Source organism: Typopeltis vanoorti, chromosome 7, assembly GCF_054136105.1.
Source record: "Typopeltis vanoorti isolate ZY-2024b chromosome 7, IOZ_Tvanoo_1.0, whole genome shotgun sequence".
Classification (NCBI taxonomy): domain Eukaryota; kingdom Metazoa; phylum Arthropoda; class Arachnida; order Uropygi; family Thelyphonidae; genus Typopeltis; species Typopeltis vanoorti.
In genome coordinates, this window is record NC_143555.1 from 32,503,561 (window position 1) to 32,526,833 (window position 23,273).

Below are 23,273 nucleotides of genomic sequence, written 5' to 3' on the forward strand. Positions count from 1 at the left end.
ATATACATTCACTGCATAAGTTTCTCCCTCTTACACTCAATTGTTTCACTTTTAGTTTCCCTGCCCAATTACTTCAATTTGTTCAGAAAACAGTAACTTCTTCAAACGCTTATGACCTTCCATGTTCAGATGCAACTCATTTCTTGCATACAGCTGTCTTTTGCCTTCAAACACACTCCAGACATCAACAATATTCCAGACCGCTTTTTTTGCACATTCTTGCAATCATATCATTCATTATCGCTCATCTACTTAACTCATAATTGTCAAAATGAGGCAGCACACACACACTATCCTCCCTTGGACACTTTTCTTCTTCACGATATCTAACAATGTTCTTATATCTTTTGTGACCTGATTAATACTACCACTCAGGTCATTTGTACCCACCATAACTATCATCTTTTCTGCATCATGCCCTCTCTTTATTGCTAAAGTCACTCTCTCTGTTGTTCCACCAGACAAGCACTCCTCAGGCATACTGCTCTCCATACCCTTAATCATTGAATCATCATATGTTATACCACTCATAACTTCATTCAAACCCAAACAAGCATCACTCACAGCCTCATTTTCTACATTATTCAGCATGAATCTACCAGTTTCATTACTTTTCTTCAACACTCTTTTACTTACTCCCTCACTTTCACAACATCTCATTTCTTCTAGACCTCTTGTGCTTTCATTTTGTTGACTCCCAATCACTTCCATACTATTCATTACTTCATCATTCACCAAAGACTCTTCCCTTCCTTAAACCTGTTCTAGTTAATTCAGCTAAAGTAATCTCCATAGTCCCAATTTCTCTATTTAACACATTTAACCCAGTCTTAATATCCTGAATCTCCTTACTGAGCACTTCCATTTCCTCTTGCAGAAGATGAAGGTCACTTTTTATTTTCACGAACTCCTGCTGAAGCTCTTCTGCTACAGTCCCAACATTTGATTCAATTTCTAATCATTCTAGATAGACTAGAGCCAAACAGTCCACAGATCTTTTACATTTTTTGGTGCATACCTCCACTGTGAAAAATCCAAGGCACAGCTAGACTTTTGTACAGAAGTCCTCTGTGCCGCTGATGTACGTTTCTTAAAGACTTAGAAAAATTTCCTCTTTTCTAGTCGGCGAGATTTGGTGTCAAATCTTGCTGACTAGATTTGACACCAAATCTTCTTTCGTGTGGCAAAGCCACACGAAAGAAGATTTGCACTGTGGTGTGCAAATGCCACAAAAATTTCCTCTAGTCACTGACTAGATTCGAAACTAAGTCTTCCTTCTTGCAGTCAGGCGTTGTCATGTACAAACGCCACACATCCACTGAGCTACACAGGTGCCTAGAAGAAGAGTGATAGAAGAAGAGGCAGGTGAATTACCAAGTAATCACTCTTCCAGGATGTACGACACATCCTGCAGAGTAGAAATGAGTTGATTTAGATATAGGAAATGGTTATACAAGAATATTGTTGCACTTGGAAAAATTTAACTGGATACTAACTATATGGACGTTACTAAAAATTAAAGTTACCAAGAAATTACCATATTTTTCTGTATATAAGATAATGCTTTTTTCAAAAATTTTTAGACCAAAAATTGGGGGTCATCTTATACACGGCTAACTGGTTGAGAGACCTGCAGTTGCCGTGGTTAAACTGCCGGTACCTTGTTTCCATGAACAGGCTTCCGCCAATCACTAACCTTTGCTAACTCTGTGGATTGATGTCATTAATGGCTGATTTTGAATAAACTAATCAGAACTCTGAAAGCATTCATACGTCTGTAACTCGTTGGCGGGGTAAGTTAATGCATTAACAATATTTTGAGCACTAACCAATAAAAATGTCCGAAAATAAAAAAAGATTGTCATATTCTTCAAAATTCAAGTATCTTAATACATACAAGTATGTATCTTAAAAATATTACCTAATTACTAAATATATTTTGAATATTTAAAAAAAAAATATTCAATGTGTTCTATTTTATGTTTAAAATATTAATTTCTTAATTTTGGATTTGAAAAAGTAGGGGGGGGGTTCGTCGTTTACATGGAAAAATATGGTATATACTTGGTTTAATCCTTTATCCAGTGTAAGTAAACAAAGTTTGTGGCTGAAGTATTTTCAGGACTGGGGCGACTCGTATAAGGAAGCTAAGACTTCGCGTCACTTGCCTTAGTATCCTATAATGCAAAGCACATCTACTTGTGGATATGTATAATGCTATGCATTATAGGAAGGGTCATTACCCAGACTGGTTTTGAACTTTATTGAGGTCTGAGGTCTCTTCAGTGGGAAGAGACCCTAATAAATCTCCAAGTATATAATTTCTTAGTATCTTTAATTTATAGTATAACTTAGTGAACAAACTTCCAACAGCTTTCTTTATTCCAGAGTAATTTAATAATAAGGTGTGACACCTTTTGGCAACTCGTATATGAAAATACGACTTTTGCATTACTTCGACTTTAGTATCACCTCTAGGTCTGGCTCCCACTGAAGATACCTCAATAAAGGTCGAAGAAAGAAATTTTAAGATAAGAATACAGCAGCACTTAGCAGATGGCCCTTCAGCTGCATTCTTCAATAAACAATTTACAAAATTTCACAAAAAAAGGACTATCACTCAAATCTGTGTTGATGGAGAAGACATGTCCACCACTAAAGACATCCTTGACTCCTTTCAGAAACACTACAAAAATATGTTTGAAGACAACAGTACTGTTGGAAATTATAACTCTGAACATTAATGGCTTTCCTGTTCATATCCAAGATGAGCTTGACAGCCCCATTATGGCCTCGGAAGTTACCACAGCCTATAAAGAATGCTAGACAAGAAAATCCCCAGGGCCTGATGGTCTAGGGATAGAACTTTATTCTTTCCATTCTAGTTACACTATTTGATTCCTTTCTCTCATCAGAACACATACCAAATGAATTTGTAGGAAGCCATACTGTCCTCATTCCTAAACCTAATAGAGATCACAGCTTAATCAGCAGCTGGAGACCTATTTCTCTATCTAATACTGACTACAAGATATTTTTCCGCCTGATCATTAACAGGCTCAAAGTGGGAATGAAATATATAATTAAAAGCACACAGGTGTATGGAGTACCAGGTTGAGCAGTAGAATTTAATCTATTTCTGCTATGTGATCTAATCCGCTTAGTTAACATGAAAAAGCAGTCGATGGTAGTGTTATCAGTAGACTTTACTCAAGCATTCGATAATGTTCAGCATCTCTTTCTATCCCACATCCTCCAGCAAATTAGTGTAGGTAAAAAACTGCTATCTGTTATCAAAGGAGCCTATTCCAATCCAACCACCTGCCTCCTAGTTAATGGGTTCCTGTCAGACCCAGTAAAAATTCAAAAAGGAGTCAAGCAAGGTTGCCCTCTCAGTCCACTACTCTTTGCATTGGTTCTTGAACCTTTCTTACAACAAGTCAATAATACACATGCTGTGCGAGGAATAACAGTTCCTTCAACTAAAAAGGAAAATAAGATATTAGCATATGCTGATGATGTAGTTGGAACTTTGAAGGATAATGATTCCATATACATATTTTTTGGTATTTTGGAAAATTCAGCAAAAGCAGTGGATTAATTATTAATGCAAACAAGACAAAATTAAAAGTTTATGGAAAGTGGGATCTTGGAGGCATTCCTTTTGGACTAACCCCTAAGAGAGCCCCTCATTATACTTGGAATTCCCTTCTCCACTTACCCAATAGTACCAGTCCAAGAACTTATATACAAGACCTTGGAAATGTTAGAAGACTGGAAAATCGGACCGCTCCTTTTCTTCTAAAGCCATAGTACTTAAAACCATAATCTTTCCTGTTCAGTTGTACATAATAAATATTACAGACATCACAGAAGCTGAAGAAAAGCAATTATATACTAAACCTGTGCAATTTTTTTGGTCTAGCTGGTACCAACAAGTTAAAAAGGAATTTCTTCAACTATCAACAAAGCATGGAGGATTTGGACTTCCAGTCTAAAAATTCTGCTATGTAAGCAATACAGCTTCAAAAATCCATAAAATTGTGATTGTCTGTGAAAATAATAGTGGTGATGGGGGACAGTAGATGGCGTTGGTGTAGATGAGATGGTTTGCGGATGAGATTGAGTGGTGGAGACGGAGAGTTGTAGAGTAGGTGCCCTCCCTCGATGAGTCTTAGGACTCCCTGGAGGTGTCAAATAATAATAATAATAATAATAAAAATATTGCAAACTAATCACACATGTGCAGATTTTCTCTGATACTACTTGGGTTTTCATCTTCCTCTGTTTGGAGTTAATGATTATAAAGGTCCAAAAGCTGAGATTGTTCCTGAATGCTACAACATTCTGTGCTTAACTATAAGACTGCTAAAACACTCTGGAATTGACATTCTTTCCATTAAAATTTTACTTTATACCAAAGTAAAATTTGGTATAAAAAAAACTTTAATCTTTTTCCCTGCGAAGTTCCACAGTTGGGTACTGACAACAATATTTTGCTTCATAATTTGATGAAGTTCCAAGGGTACCCTAATAGGAAGGATCTTGCTTGGAGAATTGCATATGGTCTCCTTCCAGTCAATGCCATCAAATGGAGGTACTTTAACATCGGAGATCCAATCTGTGATATCTGTTACCAATTGGAAACAGTAGAACATGCATTCTACAGCTGCCCTCTTGCTCTGCATATTTGGAACAGATTATGTAATGTGTTGGGCATGCCACTATTTACAACAGAACAGGTTATTTTTTTTACAATGCCCACCACCTGTCAGCAATGGGAAGAGAATTTTGATTTTTATAATTAATGAATTAAAATACCATTTATGGAAGATTAGAAAAAAACATCGATTTGAAAACCAGAAATATGACATCCAAATGCTTTATAATATTGTATTGTGGAAATTTTATTGTACAGTCAGACATTTTTTGTATTTAGAAAGAAGCATTCTAGGAGATATCAAATTTATCACTAGATGGTGTAGGCCACCCACATTATGCAATATTCACCAGGGGTAGATAAAATTCTGTCTATCTTGCTATGTAAGGTTTTTTTTAAATAGTTCCATCCTCTTAATTCAATACCCAGATGGGGCTAACCACCTGGGTATCAGTCATCTTTGAGCTTTAGTTTCAGTTGGTTTTTCGGTTGTTCATCTATATGAGATTGGTGAAAAAGGAAAACTGATATAGCCTTTGGCTATATGATGATATAAAAGAGCTGAGGCCTTTTCTTTCTCTCTTTCATGCTATCTATCTGTCTTTTTTTTTTCTCCTAATACTATCAGGCTCTCTTGCACCCTTATACTAACTACTCTAGGCCTATGATGAGCAACCCTTTACTTTTTCACCTCAATAAAGGTCAAAACCGGTGTACATAATGACTCGTCCCATAATGCATAGCATTATACATGTCTGCAAGGAGATGTGCTTTGCATTATGGGATACTAAGGCAAATGATGTGAAGTCATTATACCTCTTAGCTTCCTTATACGAGTTGCCCCAGTTCTGAAAATACTTCAGATGCAACTTTGTGTAAAATACTTCAGATGCAACTTTATCCAAGTGTAAGCAAACTTTGTTTGCTTACACTTGGATAAAGGATTAAACCAAGTATGTAATTTCTTGTATCTTTAATTTATAGTATAACCAAGTGAAAACTCCAACAAAGGACATTACTAAAATTGGAGTAAATGTAGATTTACTCCAATCAATCAATCCATTCAATATTGAGAAAATGTCAACATTTTCTCAATACACTTTCTTTTTTTCTTGCTTTTATGGTTTGTTGTAATTTCAGTAATCACTCTTACCTCTTTGATTATTTAATTAATTATCTCAAGTTTGATTTGTAGTGTCTGATTCTCCAAAGATCTTCCTTGGAGACTTCAATATTAATAATTTTTCTCTTTCTGTTACTTGAGAGATCAAGCTGGAAGAGATACTAAAGTATTTATTGTTACATATGATTGTATACAAATTGTCCACTTTCAAATAGCATAACGTTTGATCCTCATAATTTTCTTAACACACTAGACATTTCTTTCTTCACCAGCTCTCATACTATATATTCTGTAGATGCCAGCTCTACAACTCCAACCATAACTTGTCCATATTTGCTTTTCTACAGGTTTATATTACTAAGCCATTATCAGTCCTTTGTCCTCTGGCCTTCACTGGTACCAAATGGGTTGATCTCCATGATTTCTGTCCCTCTTTTCAGTCTGATTACTGTTTGTGCTCTCCTTATCAAAGAACCTGCTCTAACTGAAATAATTCTTGCTCTAAGCTTGATACCCTATGCCACATAAAATCTCCAATTACTATTCAAGCCTCAGTTCTTTGGTTCTCCAACAAGAGTACAAAAGTGTTTCATTATTAAAAAAATTTAAAAAAAATCACCTCCCTCTATACTAGGAACAGCTTGTTCATATCTTCTCTGATCATTTGTCACAAACATATCAGAAGATTCCTTAATAGCTTAGACACCAACCCCCCCCCCCCCCCAATATATACACTGGTGCACAGCTATGTTCAAAATTTGCACTTTAGCATTTAGCATTGACACTCATTCCAGAGCAGATTTCCTATCTTACTTCCTTTGGATACTAACAACAATGGAAAGACTTGTTGGGGAAATTTGAGGTTGATCTCAACATATCTAGGGCTCAGATTTGGCATGGAGGGGCTCCTTACTAAGCTAAAACAATCTTATGGTCTGCTTTCTGCACCTTGCAGTTGTTTTGGCAATTTCCTTTCTGGTCATTCTGTCAATTCTATTCTATCAGTGCCAAGTTGTCCTTGAGTGTTGTGCTTTCATCCATGCTTTTCTTCCTATACATTAATGATATCTCTTACTAATCTCAAATTCTATCCATAGTTTTGTTCAGTATGCTCCATTCCTCTTCTTCATTAGGCAAACTTTGCAGTTCTCAGATGACTGAAGCTGAAGACCTTCCATAACCAGTGTCATAAACACCGATTGCCATAATATTCTTCATTGGGGTGAGGATAATCAATATCCTCACCTTTAGTTTGATAAAATATTCAAATCTCCATTGAAGATCTCTTTTCTTGTGCTGACTTGCATAGTTAACCTTTCTTAGCACAAAAACATATCATGCATAGCCTCATTGACCTTTAAAATCTTTAAGTCATAACATTATATATATATTCTAAATTTTTCCAACTTTAGAATACTAGGTTATCGCCTCTGGGTTAGTGCACACTATAAACCTCCCTAAGAATGACTGCTGTTTTCTAGAAAAGGGTAATCTTAATTAATATTTAATCTTAATAATTAACGGATGACTCTCATTTCCCCTTGCTTTGTTCATCTTGCTTGTTAGGCTCAGTGGTCTGTCACAACTAAGTAACTTTGCTTGACTGAAAATTAATCAATACTTAGAGCTGTGTGCACATAGACACAAGAATATATAATCGAAAACAAGTAAAATAATGTAAAAAAACGTTTAGTTTCCAAATATTTCAACCTGAGAATGACAGGCTAGTATGTATAAGATAACGTTAACAGTGGATTCTTTAAAAATCTGAGCCATGTTATGAAGCTGTAATGAGCAATGTGGGTGAGATATGATAATTGATTTATAGCTGAAAAAAAAACAACAACTGTTTATAGTTGATAAGTATAAGGCTTTGATTTTTGGCAAGGAGAGACAGTCATTCTGATTTTAGTAGGGTTTCGGCACACTCTCTCTAAATAAATGTTTGAATTTGAAGTGGCATCAGTGGGCACATTCTAAACCAGAAGATTCTGTGATCACTCTCACTCTCCTGCTGTGCTAGATGAGTTTTCAGATTTATTATTAGTGATGTATGATTAGTATTCTTTATCTTTTCTTCACAGAACATCTGAATTTTCTGAAGTAGGAGAGATGGCAGTCGTGGGGAACTTGGTAAATGTCAGGGAGAAAAAGAGGAGATTGTTTACCTTTAGAAAAAGGTAGCCATGAAAACAGTTTGTTGATAGAAAAATGTAGGAACTAGGTTGTACTTCTTGAAGATTTTTTAAATCAGTTCAGAGATGCCTGAAATATACGGGATTGGAACTGTTTGTATATGTTCTGAGTTGCTGGAAGGAGGCTTGTAGGAGTTATAAACATACTATATTCTCCAAGGGGAGATGCTATTCAAACTCATAATGCATTGGATGTTGAAAAGTTTTAGCTTGAAATCCTATGGGTTAGAGCAGTGATGGCAAACCTTTTTACCCAGGTGTGTGTCAAACATCTTCTTTTTTTAAATATTGACATTGTTGATGTGGCACTTGCATACATGAATCATAAATTTAACTACTTAATCATAGATGGTGACTTTTACATATCATATTAGGCTATTTATTTAATAGGACATTGATATACAATCTATGAATTCATATTATACAATTAATTTAATAAACTGAAATTACTGAAAATAGTTTTTTCATTAGAATACCAATATTTTTCAACATCCAAGGTGTGTCACCTGAAACCCTCAAGTGTGTCAGTGCTGACACGCATGTCATAGGCTCGCGATCACTGGGTTAGAGCATATGATATAAGCCCAATCCAGTAAAGTTTTACTAATTCCAGTTTTTTGAAATGAATGGCATGATGACTAGTGAAGGTAAGTTGTGGCAGAACAGAGGTAATTAGCTCACCAGAAGTTTAATGGGAGGGTAAGATATCTAAGAAGGCCAGTTCGTCATTCTTTTCTGTTTCCATGGTGAGATTTATTTATTGTTGCTAGAAAGGCTGGTAAAGTATCTTCTTGATGGGTCTAGATGGAAAAGATGGGATGGTTTGAGCTGTATGGAGGAGAAAAAGATTTCTCCTAAGTGTTCAAGATAAAAGTTACTTTTGTTTATTTGTAAAGTTTGTTTTAGCAAATAAAGTAGCTGTAGTGGATGAAAAATTTTAAATTGACTATCTGGAGGGAATGTTTGTGATAGCAAATGAAATGAATCTTCAAGAGATTGGTAAATAAGGATTCTATGTCAAAGGTGATCATAATGTCAGTGGATTGAAGAGATAATTTCTTCGCTTTACCTAGGAAATCTGAAGAGTTTTTTTTTTTTTTTGTTAGAATTGAATGAATATCTCAAGCAGAAAAAAGTATTGATCAAAATAAGCCCCCCCCCACACACACGCACACATTTAAAATGTTCTGCTTCTAAATTTAAAATGTACTGTTTGAGTATGTGCTGAAATAATTAGCATATATTTTTCTGAGCTGTTAGTCTCAGAAAAATATATGCTAATATATTTTTCTGAGACTAACAGCATTAGTCATAATGTAAAAAAAATTATAATCCAAAATTTGTGAAATTAATAATTGAGGTATTGAGGTGCCAACAATAACACAAACTTAATCATTTAGTACATGTGTTTGTGTATTATCCTGTATATTCCTTAAGGTTACATATCAGAAATTTGATGATGATGACAATATGATCATTACATTACATAAATATATGTAAACTTAAGGATTTCTCACATCTCTTGCAGGTGTAATTGAATCTGCCTTAACAGGAGAAGCTGCTAGAGAATATTTAGCTAAAACAGTAAATCCAACACTGCTTAAAGGTTTAATTCAGCTATGCAAGCATAAGCCTGAAAATCCTGTGGTAGGTATTATGTTTATAATTAAATTACTCTGGATTAGAGATAGCTGTTGGAAGTTTTTCCACTTGGTTATACTATAAATTAAAGATACCAAAAAATTATATACTTGGTTTAATACAGGGTAGCCATAAATTAACTTTCCCTCTTTGGAGGTATCTGTGGCTAAAACTAATACACGGAATGTGATTACATTTTATATTGAGACTTTCGAAGGCATGGGGAGATGAATTCTGCGAAAAAAAGATTTAGTACCAAAAGTAGCCGATAGGGGAAATTTTGGCGCTGGTGAAGCCGAAAGCAGTCAAATATTTGCAGTAAACGCAGGTAAAAAGGATTATGCAAATTTTTCTGTGCGTCTGCACAGTAACGCCACCAATTCCACTTAGAAAGGGATTGGGAACGTTCAGGCAGTTATTTGAATGACTGACGAATTGTGCTCAATATGTATCCTACTTGTTAAGTTGTTTTACCTTAAACAGTGCAATGCCGTAGCTTCCCTTCAGGAATTTAGAAGTCTTCATAACCTGCGTACAGGTCCTATGTCAGCCTGTAGCACTGAGAGCAGCTATGATTTTTATGCAGGATGGAGCACGGCTACACATTGAACGTTCAGTACAGCTCCTTTTACGCCAGCATTTCAGTAATGAGAGGGTGATCAGTCAGTTCTTTCCGACGGCATGGCCACCTCGATCCTGGACATCACTCCATATGACTTTTGGCTGTGTCAACTTTAAGCAGTATCAATTCCTTACATCCTTGTATAAAGTTTACCATGGAGATTGAAAAAGAAAACAAGTTATAATTTTTAGATGTCCTTCTCATCCGTTCACCTTCAGGTATTCTTACAACAACGGCTTACAGAAAACCAACTTTCACAGGTCGTTATATTCTCAAAGAATCTGCTCATCATCCTTGTCAAAAAACAGGAATCATAAAATGTTTAATCCGACGAGCCAAAACTAACTGTTCAACTTCTCATTTATTACAGCAAGAACTTTTGACTATCAAACATCACTAAATGGCTTCTCCGAAAAGAGTACACAACATCTTTTCGATTCTTACAATCCAACACAGAACAGCAAAGATTCAGTACGTCGAGTTCCAATTCCTTAACATTTCCGGGATTTTAGAACCAATTTCAAGAAATCTTAAGAAATATGATTTAACAGCTACTTATACACCTATTAACAAATTATCCACCCATTTTCCTTCATTTAAAGATAAACGCTCAACCTTGTCTCTACCTGGTGTGTATCAAGTTCCTTGCATTTGTAATCTTTCCTACTTTGGACAAACTGGACGTTCTATAGAAAAAAGAATTCAAGAGCATCAGTTCAACACAACAAACCCGAGAAATCTGGATTAGCTCGGCATGGATTAGAAACAAGCCACAACATCCTTTGGTCCAAGACTCTCCTCCTACACAGATGTCGCTACAAATTTGAACGTTTATTTAAAGAAAGTGTGGAGGCCTTACTTCAACATCCTAACTTGAATCATAATGACTATATATCTATATCAAAAATTTGGGAAGTTTAATCAGGATAACACATTAATTTTTTTTTTTTTAATGTAAATTTCCTATATTAGTCTAATGTTATTTAAGATTATTATATGGATTTCTGAATTAATATCTTTCATTATGACTTTATAAATGTTTACTCTTCTAATACTTAGCGATATGACATCATGCGGCTCGTTCTATGTGTGAATGATTAATTGTTCGTATTCCACCTTGTTTTTTAAACTATTCCTATGTAGCCACTGAAGATAGTCTGTAATATTCAGACCGAAATATTTGGCAAATTGAACATTATTCTTGTGTAAACATGTATATATTTCTAATCATTATGTCACAAGTATCATTAAAAAATCAAATTGTTTTAGTTTAATTATTATCATTGTAACGCACCACATATCCAGCTGGAATGAGTGCTGCGGCTGTCGCTTATACTGTCAAAATGTTATTATTCCATTTTATCTGCCTTTAATATAATTATCTGCTTGTTTTTGGCTCTGCTAGTGCCAAAATTTCCCTTACCAGAGACTTTTGGTACTAAATCTTTTTTTCCAGAAATCATCTCCCCCCTTGCCTTCAAAAGTCTCGATATAAAATTTGGTCTCATTCCGTTTATTGATTTTAGCTACAGATGCCTCCAAAGAGGGAAAGTTATTTTATGGCCACCCTGTACTTTATCCAAATGTAAGCAAACAAGTTTGCACCTGAACTATTTTCAGGACTGGGGCAACTCGTGTAAAAAAGCTAAGACTTCACATTGCTTGCCTTAATATCCCATAATGCAAAGCACATCTCCTTGCAGACATGTATAATGTCTGCAAGGAGATGTGCTTATAATGTATAAGACATGTATGCATTATGGGAAGGGCCACTACTCAGACCAGTTTCGACCTTTATTGAGTTCTCTTCAGTGGTAGCCAGACAATACCAATTATAGTCCTTATAAGGACTGGCTTAAAGAGTGGAAGCAAGAATGCTTTTCATCTTCCCCGTTATCTGTAGAGGACAGCGTAGGGATAAGGTGTTATTGAGCTATTAAAGCTGTGATCATGGCAAGAGGGTAGCAATAGCCAAGCCTCAGTTAGAACTTGATTGGCTACAGCATTGCCATCTATTACCCTCCAAGTGTATTAATCACCGTATCTCATGGTCGATTCCTTCCTCGAAGGAATCAAACCAACCATGTGATACCAATGTTGAAGTAACGTAGAAGTTATATTTTTATATACGACTAAATTAATGATACCAAGAAATTATATACTTGGTTTAATCTTTTATTCAAGTGTAAGCAAACAAGTTTGCACCTGAACTATTTTCAGAACAATAGTTCAGGTGCAAACTTGTTTCCTTACACTTGGATAAAGGATTAAACCAAGTATATAATTTCTTGGTATCTTTAATTTATAGTATAACCAAGTGGAAAAACTTCCAATAACTATCTCTAATCCAGAGTAATTTAATAATAAGATGTGACACCATCTTGCAACTCGTACATAATATGACTTCTGCACTAATTCAACATTGGTATCACCTCTGGGTCTGGTTCCCACTGAATGGTCGAAACTGGTCTGGGTAGTGGACTTTCCCAGAATGTATAGCATTATACATGTCTGCAAGGAGATGTATTTTGCAATTTGGGATACTAAGGCAAGTTATGTGAAGTCTTTGCTTCTTTATATGAGTTGCCCCAGTCCTGAAAATAGTTCAGGTGCAAACTTGTTTGCTTACACTTGGATAAAGGATTAAACCAGTGTTTCCCAACATTTCTTGGATCATGCCCCACCTCAAAGATTTTGATTCCCCCTCTAGCATAATAGTCAGCCAAGTTCTGAAAAAGTATAATATAAATATGTACTTTAAATAAAAAAGGAACATAGGTAAAACTTTTTTAATTTGACTTTCTTCAATGAATATAATTTTATATTACACTTTGTATATTATAAAACATAAATCGAACTGAACTCTATAAAATAAAATCTAAGTTAATGCGATCCTTGAGCTTGATGCCTGCTGCAAAGAGTTTTTATTTGAGGTACTAATTTAGTTACTTTCAATCTCAAATCCCCATGTTTTGTGATATCCAGATTTCTTTTTTTTAGTAGCAAGTCATTTACAGCACTAAAGCCACATTCAACTAAATATGATGACAGGAAGGGCAACAGTATTTTTTTTGCAAAACTAGTTGAATTTTGGTATTTTGTTTCTGTCTCATCAGAAAGCCATGCCATTGTTCCTTTTATGTTAAATAAATTTCTAATAGACTCATCATTTTGCTTTTCTGAGAGTTCTTGATACTGTATTTATGTTGACTGCTGTACTAGTGATATCAGCTTTTTTTCTTGGAAAGTCAGGGTTACAACATCGACAATGGTGAGTTTTTTGAGTATATCGGTGATGAGGTGACGAATGCAATGTCATTTTCTAACTGCCCCCCAAAATATTCAAATTGCCCCCCTGTGGGGCATATGCCCCACGTTGGGAAACACTGGATTAAACCAAGTATATAATTTCGTGGTATCTTTAATTTATGTTTATAATGAAATTACTAGTTTTATCATTTAATCACTGTTAACTTCAGAGCTCCGTGGAGTCAAAAGACTCATTGCAGGAGGTCCCACTGTTGCATGCTCATTGCACCTTGCCTTAACTATTCCACATTCAATTAGTGTATTCTTGTCATCAATCACTCTTCATACAAAGAACCTTCTTCTTCTCACCCAGTGCTCACATCCTCCTTTCTGGTTGGCCTCTTTGTTCTGTACCTGTGTCCCTCCATTTTATAAAAAATATCTTCCACATAATCTAGTTATAACCCCTTACCAACATAATATGTTATATTATATTATATTATAAGAATATTATATTATATTATATTATATTATATTATATTATATTATATTATATTATATTATATTATATTATAAGACTAATATAAGTCCTATATTATAAGACAATCCTTATATTATAAGGATATGTTTGAGACTTATAATATGTCTTATAATATAAGACATATTATAAGTCTCAATCATATCCTCCTCACCTCCTTCTATTTACAAGGCTCTGTAAATGGCATTCCCTCAGTCTGTCTTCATACTCCACATTTTCTACAGATGGGAAACTACCTTAGTCTCTGGATCTTTTCTGATATATCCTTGTCCCCATGGAAACCAGGTGAATAAATCTGCATACAGTAATTCACATTCCCTGGCCTACAGCAACATCCAACTAAATATCGTTTCCTGTCTAAATATCTCCACCTGACACTGCACTGCACTGCAGCCTCATAACCATTGCCACTATTTCCCTCTTTCATGTGTACTTTATTTGGACATGATTCCCCTGCTATCATTAAAAAAAAACCTTTATTCCAATTTTATTTGAATAAAATTGGAAATAAAAATTATTATTAAAATTAAAAAAATTAAAATTATTGGAAAAATTTTATTCCAATGATTTTGGGGAAAATAAACTCATTAAGTGAAATCATTTTATCTCCCTTATTTCTGATACTCCTGGCATTTGTAAATAAACACACTTCATTTTTAGGTCTATAACCTACCCAAGCCACTTGTTGGTTATGATTTCCTCACACCTGCCCTTGCTCAGTCATCTTTATCACTGCTTACCAAATATGTCTGCTCAGTCTGAACTACCACACTCATATTGCAATCTATTCCATTTTTATGCTGATCATCTCCATACAGAGATTTGCTACCACTTCCGACATCTACTCTCCCAATGCCATGTCGACCTGTGCTCTCCCCGTTGCATTCCCTTTTTCTTTCCATCTCTCACACTACAACTCTCCTGATCTTTCACTTCATCTCTTACTTCTGTCTTTTGCTTGCATCACACACTGAACTTCCATCTAGCAACAGTTTCTCCAGTTCACTCACTCTAAAGCCATTCAAATGCAATCCATCACATCTGTATAATTCCTTCTTCCCTCAAATACATGCCATACATTCACAGACTGCACTCCCTTCTCCTCACACAGCTCTGCCAGCATGCCATCCATGATTCTGTCTCTCTGTCTCAACTCATTTTTGTCATACCATACAAAGATGAGTTGTCCTCACATTCTCCTTATTTCCACTTAAATCATTTGTCTCTACAACCACCACTAATTCTCTTGCTCATTTCCTCTATGTCCAAAGCACGAATTATCTTGCTCATTCTCCCTCCTGGATTGCAGACCTTATGAACTCTCTCATTAACCAATCCTGTAACAATGGAATCTACATACACTGCTAATCTTGAATCATTGTCACCTAGAGTAGACATGCACTCGGCCAACCAGGCCAGCACGCTTTCATATATTTCCACTAAATGTCTAATATCACTTTGCATGTTCCTCATTTCATTTTGAATAACTGTTTCATCAAATCTTGCTCTTCCTGTTCTTCCATTCCGACAATTTCACTCTGTTACTCCCATAGTCCCATTACCTCTTGTTTGTTCTGCTTCACCTTACTTCTTTTTCCTCATTTATACTTTCTTTCACTCCCTTATCACTTTGCTTCTACATTCTTGCATTCTTTAACCCCTCAGTCTCACTAACTTTCTTTTCGTTTCTGCTTCCTTCAATCTATTTTGCATTTGCTAACTCATAGATTTGTAGGAAGTGCGAACAAAATATCGCACTTTCTACAAATCCACTTTCATTTGTCTCCTATTCAGTCTCTCCACAAACACTTCTCTCAAATTTTGCCATACATACAATACAAATTACACTTAGGACATCAAATAATTCTTGAAAAATCCATGTTGTTAATGCCACTTGATTTTCGTGACGCTTGCTTAGTTGCACTGGTCATGGTTGACCTCGTGAGTACTGCCATTGTGTTTTGTTCAAAGAAGGCAAGATTAATAGATTTTAATTCATAAAGTTAGTAACAATTCCCCAAGCCTAAAAATCATGCAAACACAGTAAGTTTTATCAAAAATAAACAATAGTATACTAAAATTCAAGCGATATCGCCAATTATTATAAAAATAGTACTTATCCTTTCTGGAGCTCATTACTAACACTATGGATATTGCAGCCCTCTAGTGGCCAATTACCGTTATACAGTTTTCTGTGGTAACGTTTCATTTTTTCACCACCTATTACCCTATTGTTTTTTTCTCAGATATCTGTCTGATAGGCTCCTCTCACCAACTTAAAGTCTGCCATATCTTCTCCTGCTGTCTGCTAAAGCTTGCAAGGCACATTCTCTCATTCTGTCCTTGTAGTCAACATTCCACAGTTCTGAAATTTTAGTCATTGGCCTCAGTACACTGTTTCATGTTTCCTTGTCACACAGAAATTTTTTGGAGAAAGATAAGGTGACCAGATCTTTGCACAAAAAATTCAGATGTGGTCTGATTGTGTCTCATACAATGAACTCTCTATGCTTGTTAGCATTCATCATGTTAAGGCAGCAATTTTCTGGATAATCTTTATGCAGCATTTTAGCTCCCAACCCACTAAGATCCCTAGATCTTTCAGTTCCTTCACCACCTGGAGCAAAGCTTTTCCCTTTCAGTTCTTAAACATTGCTTATCCCAGTTTTTGTCATCATCAAACAATTGAATATCTCCTTTCAGATGTTAAGCTATATATTGTTGATATATAAAATAAACAGCATTCACAGACCAGAAACCTGTGGTGTCCTGCTCATTACCTTTCTTTTTTGATGTTGTGTTCCCATCCAAAACTCATCAGTTTCCTGATTATTAATTAATTTAAGGAGATCACAACGTACACTAGAATATAGATTAAATAAACTTTAATATAGTCAATCTTTCTTCAGTCACTTTAAAGCCTGCAGCACTCATCGCTCTTTCACGTGACCACAACTTCGCCATTGCTCCCAGAAAAATACCGGCCGAGGATATAATGATCCAGATTGAACGAGATCCGCCACCTTCTGAACCACATCACTAACAATATTAGACTGGATGTAGCTTCTGTTCTCACCAAAGCAAGACCACCAAAAACCAACATATCCAATAGTGAATATAAAGCTCTGCAGGAAATGAAGAAAAACAAAGAAATAGTAATTTCCAAAGTGGATAAGGGAAACGCCACCGTAGTACTTGACCATACGGACTACACAGGTAAGCTTAATGCTCTATTAAGCTTACCTGTGTCTATATGAAGTTATTAACAAATTAAAACCGTTTAACTCTATACCCCCCTGTTTATATGGACTCCCAAAAATACATAAAGATAATGTGCCATTACGTCCCATAGTGGATGGCATTGATTCCCCCACATACAAATTAGCTAAACATTTGGCCAAAGTGCTCACACACTATACTGGCAACACACCTTCACACATAAAAAACTCAGCCCACTTCAAAGCCAGCATAGAAAACCTTACACTCAAACACACTGACATAATGGTCAGTTTTGATGTCTCCTCCTTATTCACAAATGTCCCACTCAAAGAATCCTTAGAGCTAATCCAAGCTGAATTTCCTCCCGATATCACAGCCCTATTTCAGTTCACAATGAACTCAGGCTATTTTGTTTGGCAAGGAAAATTCTACAAACAAATAGAGGGGACAGCCATTTGTTCTCCACTCTCCCCACACTTAGCCAACTTCTTTATGGAGACTTTTGAAGAGAAAGCCTTGAACTCTGCCCCACAAAAACCAACTATATGGCTTCGCTATGTTGATGATGTATTCGCTATTTGGCCACATGGCTCTGATACACTCCTCTCATTCTTAACACACTTAAACAACCAACACCCTAGAAAGAGAGGAAAACAACAGCCTTCCTTTCCTAGATACACTGGTCACCTGCCAACCTGATGGAACCTTGGTTTTCTCTGTTTATAGAAACCCCACCCATACAGGTAGATACATTCACCAACAACCCCCCCCCCCCCCACCACCACAATGTGGAGTTATTAAGACACTATACAACAGGGCTAAACTAATCTGTCCTAATGACAATGCCCTAACCACTGAACTAAATCACATCCTCAACACTTACTCAGCCAATGGCTACCACCCCAAAAAATTCAAAAAATATTGAAACCAGTAAACCACAACCCTCTCCCTTTCACAACAAGGATTACTCCAAATCCATCACCATTCCCTACATCCGAGGCACCTCGGAAAAAATTACCAAAATCTTAAAAAAAACATGATTTGACCTCTTGTTACAGACCATATAGAAAATTGGCATCCCTTATCTGCTCCACTAAAGACTAACCACTTCCCCTGGACCGACCTGGTGTATACCAGGTCCCTTGCAGCTGTAAGCTGTCCTACTTTCTCCAAACAGGCAGGACAGCGAATATCAGAATTTCAGAACACAAGGACTACATCCATTTTGACTAGTATACCACTCTGGTCCTGTAGATCATGCTCTGGATACACGCCACAGAATATGGTGGAAGAAAGCCACAATAATACACCTCGGAAAGTTCAAATTTGAAAGGCTTTTCATGTAATCAGCCTCAGCCCTAAGAAACATGCCAAACCTCAACAAATTTGGTTGCATGAAGCTGTCCCAAATTTGGCAGACTTGCATCAGGAGACCTTCAGCCCAACAGCCAAGAATACCTACATTGCCTGCTAGGGGGGGGGGGGGGCACCATCAGAACTTTTAGGGAAAACATTAGTTTCCTTGCTTCTTTCCTTATTTACTGTGTGTTGTGCCTGCATGCACATGTGTTTAAGTTCCTTTGACGATGACAATGTGACTTTGCCGAAATACTGAAAATATATATTACCATCATCATCATCATCATCAAATTCCTGACATGTACCCTCAAGGGGTGTACAGGATATGATAATACTACATGAAAAATTTACATCATTACTAACTTCCTATCTACAATTTTCCTCCAAATCAGTCTGTCACTTGTCAAGACTCCAATATTATCATTATGAGATCCTATATTTCTATCATCTAAGGCACATTGTACCGTATCAATCCACCTATATCTTGGTCTTCCTCTGGGTCGTTTTCCTACCAACCTAGCAGAGAACACTTGTTTTGCTAATCTTTCCTTGCCCATTCTGTTTAAGTGACCATACCACCTGAGATTAGATCTGCTAACGCATTCCTAGATGCCGACAATGTCAAGTTCTTTCCTAATATCCTAGTTTTTAATATGATATTTCCATTGATGCCATCTGTTCATGCCTCTAATATTTCTCAGACTCTCATATCTGTGGTCTGTAGTCTTTGGTCAAGTGTTTTACTTCTGACCAGCTCTCAGATCCATAAGTCAAAACTGGTTTGAACACTGTCTTGTATACACCTAATTTAGTGTTCCGACTAATTTCTCTCTTATTCCATATGAATTTATTCAATTGACTTCCTACCATACCAGCTTTGTTGATTCTGTTGCCTATTTCTATATTTCATTTATCATCTTCAGTAAACATCGTGCCTAAGTAGCTGAATTTTACTTGTTCCATAGGTTCCCCATTCACAACACAGTTGACATTTTCAACAATTCTACCTATTTTCATTGTCTTTGTCTTTTTAATGCTCACCTTCATACCATATCTATTACAATAGTTATTCAATTTAGTCAGGGAATCTTGCAAACTTGTAGCAAATTTATTTAGAAGTATAACATCATCTGCATAAAGCAGAGAGGTGACATTAACATTTCCAATTCTGATATCATGTCTAATACCACTTTCCTTCATAATGTACATCCTTGTCTCACACCAGATCTAACATTCAACCATCTTCCTGTACTTCCTTCAATTCTAACTGTCGACTTACAACTCAAATACAGACTAAGTATTGCTTGATATAATGCCCCATTGACACCATATAACTGTAGCGTATTGAATAACTTCTTTCGTGGCACCTTGTCATATCCCTTTTCCAGATCAACAAAACTTAAATACAGATCTTTGTTTTATTCCCATTCTTTCTGTATTATTTGTCGTAAAGTGAAGATCTGATCCTGACAGCCTCTATTTGGCCTGAATCCAGCTTGTTCTTCACCAAGCTTTTCTTCCACAATTCTTCTCAACCGTTTCTCAAGTATACTTGCATAGATCTTGCCAGGAACACTCAGTAGGGAAATACCTCTGTAATTCTCACATTCAGTTTTATTTTCCTTTTTTATATATGTGTACTATTAGAGCTCTACTCCAATCATCGGGAATTCGTCCCTCTGTCCAGGCTTTCTGATCTATGCAGTGCAGCCACTGTAAGACTTATATACCACCATACTTCAGCATTTCTGTTCGAATATCATATACTCCTGCTACCTTTCCACATTTCAAACTTTTGATGGCTTTTTCTACTTCAAATATGGATATGTATTCCTGACTGTATGCCTGTTGAATGTGTTTTACCACTGTGCTATCACTGCTTGTTTCATTTAGCAATTTCTCGAAGTAATTACTTCATACTTCAAGGATATCTATTTTTTTTCTCCTGTTTTCATGTCACATTTATCATATCTAACTCCTTTTACAGAATACTCTTTCCTCCATTTCTAAGCTTCTTCAACAACCTCCAGAATATTATTGTTATTATTACATCACACCTCCAGGGAGTCCAAAGACTCATTGAGGGAGGGTATCTACTCTACAACTCTTCGTCTCACTACTCCACCAACCTTCATCATCTAACACCAATGCCATCTACCGCCGACCACCACCACTAGTACTTTCACAGATAATCACAAACATCCATGCCCACGGCGGGATTCGAACCCACAGCCTTTCTTACCATCTTACTACCTTCTTAATATTTATTTTCTATGTTCTTGCCAAAGTCCTCCCATGACTTTTGTTTAGTTAGTTTTACACAGTGTTTCACTTTTTTACATTTGTCTCTGTATTCTCTAATAGCAAACGCTGACTTATTTGCCAGGAACTTTTGATATGCTTTTTTCTTTTCCTTCACTGCCTCTTTAACTTCCTGTGTCCACCATGGAGTTCTGATTTTTCTATCCTTACAGACAACTTCACCACATGCCTTTCTGACTGAATCAATCAGGGTTTTCTTCAAGGCTTGCCACTGAATCTCCAAGGTTTGATTATTATTATTATTATTAAACAAGACCTCATGGAGTCAAAGACTCATCTAGGAGGTCCTTTTATATCACACACATCTCATCATACCTCGTCTTAAACACATTCAAACTCCTTGCAGACACCACACTCTCAGGCAAGGCATTCCAATCATTCACAACTCTGCACGAAAAAAAACCTGCCTCTCACTCCCCTACTCACACCCTCTTTATACAGTTTCCAGGGATGACCTCTGGTTCTCCCCCGATCTCCCACTATTCTCTGTAGAACTTCTCCACCATTGATCCTATAACAGCCCCTTACCAACTTGTAGGTCTCTATCATATCTCCCCTCTTCCTTCTCTCCACTAAACTCTGCAAATTACATATTTTCAATCTTTCCTCATACTCGACATTCCAGAAGTCAGAAACTAACTTAGTCAGTCGTCTTTGGACCCTTTCCAACATCTCTTCATCCTTCTGAAAACCAGGTGACCAAATTTGGGCACAATAGTAAATGTGTGGCCTAATCAAAGCTTTATACAATGGAACAAGAATCTCCCTACTTCTACACGTCAGTGTCCTCCGCATCATTCCCAGAAGTCTTTGTGGTGTCTTCACAATTTTGGCGATGTGTCCCCTAAATTTTAGATCCTTATCCACTATCACCCCCAGATCTCTTATCTCCTCTACTTCCAACAATATATTCTCACCAAGCATAAATTCTGCATCCCATCTTTGTTTTCCAAATTTTAAAACCTTACATTTTGCAACATTGAACTCACATCCCCATTTGCTTACCCAATCACTCAATTTATTCAAGTCTTCTTGCAAGGCCACAACATCTACACTACTCTTTATGGTTCGTCCCAACTTTGCATCATCTGCAAACAACTGAATATCTCCATCCAAATATTCGCCAATATCATTAATATACAAGTTAAATAGTAATGGCCCTAAAACATACCCCTGAGGCACTCCACTAGTGACTTTCCTTTTCCTGGATATGGCTCCCCATACACAACTTGTTGATACCAATCAGATAGCCACTCTCAAATCCAATGCACTAATCTAATATCCAACCCCATCTGCTCTAGTTTGACTGTCAACTTATCATGAGGTACTCTATCAAAAGCCTTTGCGAAATCCAAGTATATATTACTGTGTATCCTTCTCCTCTGTCCAGGGAAGCAGTCACTTTATTGTAATAAGTAAGTAGATTACTAAAATATGACCTCTCTTTAGCAAATCCATGCTGTCCATCAAAGATTATGCCATTGTTGTCAACCCAACTCTGGATCCTAGTTCTCACAAGCTTCTCCAACAACTTAACCACAACACCTGACACAGATAGGCCTATAGTTTGATGCTTGAGTTCGATCACCTCCTTTATGAAGTGGCACAATCTTGCCCTCCTTCCACTCTTTAGGGACTTGACCAAGTGCAAGACTCGTATTAAAAAAATATGTCAAGGCAGGTGTCAACTCTCTGGCACATTCCTTCAGAATACGCAGTGATATATTATCAAGTCCCACAGCCTTATTTACATCTAGTTTACTCAACTCCCCAAACACCTCTTGCTCACTTACAGTCAGTCTCTCCTCCCCATCATCAACTGCTCTTAATCTCTCCATGAAGTCACATTCACAAGATTGAAAGATCTTTATGAACTGCTCATTAAGTATCTCCATCACACATTCTGCAACAGCTGTCTTTATACCATTTCCTCCAATCAGTGTCATCCTTCCATAATCATTCTTTCTTTTGCTGGCTACATATCGTAAGAACTCCCTAGGATTCTTTTTAGCTTCATTAGCTAACTGCTGTTCATACCTCTCTTTAGCTACTCTCACCAACCAAGCCACCCTCCTTGCCTGGTCTTTGTAGACCTCATGAAATTGGTTACTTCCACTTCTCTTATGCTGCCTCCACAATGCCCTTTTTCTCTGTATTGCATGCTTAATCTCTTTATTCATCCATCTCACACCTACCTTATTTAACCTTCTCACCCATGGTATACATTTAGACATTGCATCTACTAAATATTTTTTGAAAATCCCCCAAGCTGCATTGATCTCTTTTCCACCTAACTCCTCATTCCATGCTACACCTGCAAGCTGTCTCCTGAGCTCCTCATAATC

The 23,273-nt window shown here is 36.5% G+C and overlaps 1 protein-coding gene across 2 annotated transcripts in view; it reads left to right on the top strand.

Annotated features, from left to right (window-relative positions):
* LOC150104568 (nucleoside diphosphate kinase 5-like) overlaps positions 1 to 23,273 on the top strand; it is a 122,812-nt gene that overhangs the window by 83,692 nt on the left and 15,847 nt on the right. For both annotated transcript variants that reach the window (XM_090395784.1, XM_090395785.1), the window contains one exon: positions 9,507 to 9,625. In XM_090395784.1, the coding sequence (XP_090251910.1) occupies positions 9,507 to 9,625 (119 nt within the window). The remainder of the gene's footprint in view (positions 1 to 9,506; positions 9,626 to 23,273) is intronic.